The sequence below is a fragment of the Atta cephalotes genome (genome assembly GCF_000143395.1).
Source record: "Atta cephalotes unplaced genomic scaffold scaffold00017, whole genome shotgun sequence".
NCBI lineage: Eukaryota > Metazoa > Arthropoda > Insecta > Hymenoptera > Formicidae > Atta > Atta cephalotes.
Window position 1 is genome coordinate 1,107,291 of NW_012130081.1, and position 6,543 is coordinate 1,113,833.

Consider the following 6,543-nt stretch of genomic DNA (forward strand, 5'->3'; position numbering starts at 1 on the left):
ATATATATATATATATATATATATATATATATATATATATATATAGTGTGTGTGTGTATGTGTGTGTGTGTGTGTGTGTGTGTGTGTGTGTGTGTGTGTGTGTGTGTGTGTGTGTGTGTGTGTGTGTGTGTAAATTAAAATGTTAATAATTAATCATTGTAAAAACACAAATGTAGATTTTATCTAAAATATTCTAAAATATTGGGATTACGAATGTAGATTAGATCTAAAATACTAAAACAGTTTTGAAATGTGATAGATAAATGTGATAGATTTAATTGTTTTCAAGAAAATTTATAAAAGTGTTTATGTACTTAGATATCATATGCAATCATTTCACAATTCGCAATGTATGTCATGATTTAAATTATCACTATTCTTTTGATAAATTCTTTCGTATCCGCGTTTTTCAACTAATAATGAATCTGAAACGTGATATTTTAAATATTATTGTATTACTTTTTACAGAGGTGTTGCACCATATGACATCGCTCTTCTGAAACTTAAAACTCCTCTCATTTTTAATAAGTGGGTATCCGCTGTCAAATTACCTGAACAAGACGAGGTACAAGTTGGAAATGCTGTACTGTCTGGATGGGGCTCCGTCTCCAAGACATGGGTTCCAAGACTTTCCAATGTTCTCCAAAAAGTTACTGTTCCATTATTGGACAGTAAATCTTGTCAAGATGAATTCTCGAAAAATCGTGCAAAAGTCAAAGTACCGCAACTTTACGATTCACAAATTTGCACTGCCGCTATTGATGAAATATCCGCTTGTTTTGTAAATAAAATTTAAACTTTTTTATATTTTTTTTATTTTTGCAATTAATTAAATACGTAAACGTAGTACTATGATTATAATTGTGTGATTACAAAAAGAATACTCATTCTCGATTTTATCGTTTTTCTAAATTTCTTAGAGCGAAGTCTCATTCCAAAAGGATTAGTCTTGAATAAGAATGGCAGATTTTTTTTTCTTTTTTGGAATTAGATTTATTCCAAAGGAAAGAATTTCATTTCTTTTTTTAAGTAAATTTCATTGTAAAAGTGTAAAATCTCACTTCAAAAAAAAAGAGTGAAAATCTGTCCCTCTTATTTAAAAGTGCACTGAAAAAAAAATATATCCTAAATTTCAATAAATATTTATTTGAATAGTAAATATTTATTAAATATATATTAAATATTTATTAAATATAAAAATATATTTATTTGGTACAAAAAATATTAATTTGATTTAATAATCACTTCTTTTTATTAAGTAAATATTTATTTAAATTTAAGTTATTTTTTTCTATGTGTAAATTTTTCGCTGTTTTTCAATAGTGGCAGTATTTTAACTTTTTCGAAGAGAGATTACTTTAAGAAATTTAGAGAATATTATTATCTAATATTAATCGTTAATATTATCCATTAATCAATTATTTTGTTAATCTATTTCAAAACGGCATTAGATTTTAATTTTAATCCGTCTAAAAGTATTGTAAAGTTATGTTATAATGTATAGTGTATAATATGCACATATTATAGAGATATAATTATCATTATTACATGTCTAAATTTGTTATTAGTATTACAACAAAGAGAATTAGATAATTAAATACAAAACATTCTTTTCGTACAATATTTTTAATAATTAAATTTTAATAATTAATACTTTTCGTATTTCAGGGTGACTCTGGCGGTCCATTGGTCCAATTTGAAAACAACGTTCCTACTCTAGTTGGAATCATTTCATGGGGAACCTACCCGTGCGGTACCAGTCACAGACCTTCGGTCTACACTCGCGTAGCTTCTTACATTATTTGGATTAAAACAATAATATGGATTGTTAGTAATAATTAACATTCAAAATATTATTAATACATAATCTCGTTAATCAACTTCCGTCATTTTTTACTTATAATTAATGTACCTATATTTATCAATATTGTATTCGGACATAATCTATATTTTATTAAAATATTAAGAGTATTAATTTATAAATTAAAGAAAAGATTTCTAATAAATTAGCCAAATAATATTAAGGGCAATAATGTTACATTTTATAATGCTAAAAAAATTATTATAAATAAATTGTATAATTTATAAATTCTTCATATCTTCCGATCCGATATTTAATCCTATATATAATGTAAAAAAAAGAAATAAAAAACCGAATAGTAACAATCTAGCTTTTTATTTATAATTATTATGCACTAAAAATTTCAGTAAATCCTAGCTAAAGAAAATTTATTGCATTATTTTATTATTTTAGCCTATATCATAATTTTATGTAAGTATACAATACAATTTAAAAAATTTAATTCTATAATTTTAGTTTTTAATTCAAAGTTTCTTAAATAGATGAAATAAAATTTTATTAATGTTGTAAATTACATTGTACAGTGAATTTAATTTAATTAAGTAGGATAGATTAAGTAGGATATATTCGTAAATCAGATATTACTAAAGACTTTTTAAAGATATTACTAAACTTAATATTAGAGAAAGGAACAATTATAATATGGATATTATATAATATGGATATTTATTTATCTTCTCTTTTAATAAATATAATTATAACATTAATACATTATCAAAAATATCAAATATTTCAATAATCTTTCAAATAATGGAATAACACTAAAATATCAAATAAATAAAATGACATTCAAAAATGAAAATTATTATAGATTAATAATAAAGTAAAATAAATCATGACAAAATATTTTTATTCCTGTAAAGCAATAAGAAATTTCTGACATGATTAAAATTATTCAGTCAACTCTTGCAAATATAACTATTTTTAATATTAATTAAAAATTCATGTTGAAAAATACTTTTCATATAGAATCTAAAACAAGCAAAAGATAAAAAAGTGCAAAATATATATAGAATGTTGAAAAAGAATTATAAAGGAAAGATGGAATAAATATAATGTAGGTAGTTTTTATTCTACACTAAGCTTAATAAAAAAAATTAACCGTGAGTATCATCATATAAAACGTATAATTTCATAGTATTGATTTCATCAGATGCGCTGTCTTTTCTGCGTTAACAATGAGAATATTATCTTCGATATTAAGAAATAATTTGATATGGGATAATAACTTTCTTTATATTCTTATTCTATTATTAATCATCTATCATAAAGCTTTTTATCATGATATTAATTTTTCCAAAGAGCTTTTACATCGTTTCATTTAAATATTAATATGTTAACTTAACTTAAAGAGAGATGTTAACTTAAATATATATTCTTGTTTTAGTGTTAATTAATTTAATAATAATTAATTTAATATTTGAGTTAAATAAAATTACTTACTACTGTATTATTTGTGATATATGATTTAATAGTTCTACTCACAGTACGGAGTAGTTCATTGAAAACGAACAAAAGAAAGAAATAAATAAATATTTTGCACAAAGATATTTTATAGTCTTTTATGTACATATCCCCTCCATAATTACAATGTTTTTATTCTTTATCTAAATTATTTTTATTTGGATACGTTAGAATATAAAACAGACAATCTTGACAGATAAATAAGTAAATAAATAAATCCATTCGATATATCATATTAAATTATTGATTTTCCGCATTCTTTTTATACCTTTTTATACATTTCATGATTAATCATAATCAGATAGCAGTAATACAAATTTATCTACTGAATGATTTATCATAATTAGATTTGCAGTTTAATTAATTGAAGAATGTTTTATTGTTACTAAATAAATGTTATGCTTAATTAGCATATTAAGATTGCGACAATAACGAGACAAATAATAAAATAGAAGAAAGATTAATTGTGTTAATATTTTTCATTATTGTTACATTTATTAAGTCTTGTTGAATTTAATTTATTTTTAAGTTATAATCAAAATAATAAAAATATGTTTTATTAATTGATTTTTATACATGCATGTCTTAGTTTTATTATTTTATTTATATAGTTATCTTTGTTTGATTTACTAATGGACGCTTTTTTTCTGATAAAATCTGATTATGTTAAATAAATATATAAATTAAATATAAAGTGTAATTAAATAATATGTAATGTATAAGATTAGTTGTATCGTTTGTTTAAATTAGTTGCATCAATCGCGTCATTCAATTCAATATTTATATCAATTGTATACACAAAGAAGATCACGTAAGCAATAAAATCCTTCTTATCGTAAACGTATTATAATTTTCTGTAGATTATGATAAATTATAATCTCATCTTTATTGATAACATGTTGTTAAACTCAATGAAATGAGTATAAAATGCAGTCAATTTTATGGATTAACATCATACAGCAAAATGTTTCCCAAAGCAATCGTGTTCTTTGCTCTCCTAACAGTGGTGATCGCTGGTAAGTCAATTTTCTCGATTTATTTGATTCATAGAACGTTTTATAACATAACTCCAGGAATAAATTCAGAATAACATGAATAACATAAAAAGTTTATTTTTGTCGTATTAATATAATCAATAAGATGCAAAGATGCGAAAAGTGTGAAAATGCTAGGCTAGCTCAGTTTAATGAGAATAGAAAAGCTTGCTAAATTGTTGAAAGGCTATTTCACATTTTGTAAAAACGGATATATATATGAACTCTAAAATTAAAGAAAAAAGGGAAAATATCAATATCACTTTAACATTAGAATTCATTTATGCTGCATTTATAAAATGCGCACTAGCTCATTGTGACAACAAGTGCTTCAATGCTAACAAAATACAAAAAAATGTATATATAACTTAAAAACAAGATCTGATAGAACTAATGTTTATGAATTTCTTAAAATAATTTTTATGACTCAAATTCACATTTGAAGTCATGTCTACATGATACAAAACATTTTGTATGTGTATATAAAATTTATATAGTTATTTAAGAAATAAGTACAATATATAAAACAATATATAAAAATTTTTTTTATTAAATATTCTCAAACTAATTAAATAAATAATAATTGAATTACTCTATTGTTCCATAGATTAAAGCAAACAGCAAAATTCAATTTTTAATATATCATTATAATTTCTTCTAACTTATTCCACAGAGAACTATTTTTAGCTTTATGTTTTATGTTAATTTTTATCGCAAATGTATTTCCTTAAATATTATTAATTCAAATTTAAGAGAGGCCCCGAATTGGTCTCCAGATGCCGATTTCGGCACAAGTGGTTGGAGGTGAAGAAGCACCGAAAAGACATTATCCGTTCATAGTTTCCCTTCAAATGTTTGACTCTCATTTCTGCGCTGGATCCATCATAAACGAAAAATGGGTTGTAACAGCAGGACACTGTGTTAATACAGGTTCTTCTTTAAATTTTCTTCGCATTAAGGCCGGTAAGCACAATATTAAAAAAAACGAAAGCACCGAACAGATAGTTCAAGTGGCGCAAGCTTACATACATGAAAACTATGAAAAGTAAGTAAAATGTTAAAGAGCAATAAGTACGAATAATTTAATTAATTTCATCTCCGACAAAATTTGAGTTCTTTTGCAACACGAATGTGAATAATTATTTTCGATATATTTTTGCCTGCTGAATACGAATCCATTAAAATTTGGTTAACAAGTCACAAATATTCCAAGGCATCAAAAAGGTAAAACATTACAACAATTATCTTGAAGATTTTCATGACGTTTGTAATATTGATACCAAATTTTTTCCTAAATTTTATTAATACCGCTTGACTATATCAACTTGGAGCTTTAAAATTGATTATGATTTGTCTCTTATGATTTTTCTTGATGACTTTTGAGATATATATGCAGATATGTACATATATGTACAAGCAGATGAGACCATTACATGGGAAAGAACTATTTCAAAATAATACTTTGAAAAAAGAAATTATACCGAAAAGAACCAAAATGCATTTTAAAATTGATATTTCGCATGGCATCAATGAAATTTTGAAAAAATTATACTGATTATACAACTTCTTAAAAATAGTCATTTTTTCTTCTGATGCCATTTTTTCTCAAAATTGTAACGCGTTAATTAAATTTCTTTAATGAATTTGTGTTTAGCAAACAAAAATAGAAATGACTATTCACATGCGTGTTGTAAATTGATATTAGACAGTGTCCTTATAAGAATAAATATTTATTTCATGAATAATTAATGTTTTATTTATAATTCACTTGTAACTTCTTTGTATAGAGAGATAATTTAGATTAAAATAGCTTATAAATTATTATTCAGGAATTTTATTTGTAGAATAAATGCAACAATTGAAATAACTAGCATGTAATGATGTATTATTGTATTATCATTGTATTAGCACTTGATATTTACGATTAGAATGCTATATTTCAGATAAACGATGACCTATTAATTCAATCTTAAAATCTTTTACGTTATAATATTTCTATTGATTGTAGATTATTATTATCATTCCTCCACTAATACTATAATTTTTCGTTATTAGTTTAAAAGCAATGCATCTAAAAAATTGTAATTAATAAGTATAAATACACACACACACACACACACACACACACACACACACACACACACACACACACACACACACACACACACACACACACACACACAC

At 23.9% G+C, this 6,543-nt stretch overlaps 2 protein-coding genes across 2 annotated transcripts in view; both read left to right on the forward strand.

The window, feature by feature from the left end:
* The window catches only part of LOC105618623 (trypsin-1-like), a 4,943-nt gene extending 1,577 nt beyond the window's left edge, over nt 1-3,366 (forward strand). The window contains exons 3-5 of the mRNA XM_012200153.1: nt 469-781; nt 1,669-1,827; nt 3,337-3,366. Of these exons, the coding sequence (XP_012055543.1) occupies nt 469-781; nt 1,669-1,827; nt 3,337-3,366 (502 nt within the window). The remainder of the gene's footprint in view (nt 1-468; nt 782-1,668; nt 1,828-3,336) is intronic.
* A 923-nt stretch (nt 3,367-4,289) lies between these two features.
* LOC105618624 (lectizyme-like) overlaps nt 4,290-6,543 on the forward strand; it is a 3,829-nt gene continuing 1,575 nt past the window's right edge. The window contains exons 1-2 of the mRNA XM_012200154.1: nt 4,290-4,341; nt 5,113-5,404. Coding sequence (XP_012055544.1) covers nt 4,290-4,341; nt 5,113-5,404 — 344 coding nt within the window. The remainder of the gene's footprint in view (nt 4,342-5,112; nt 5,405-6,543) is intronic.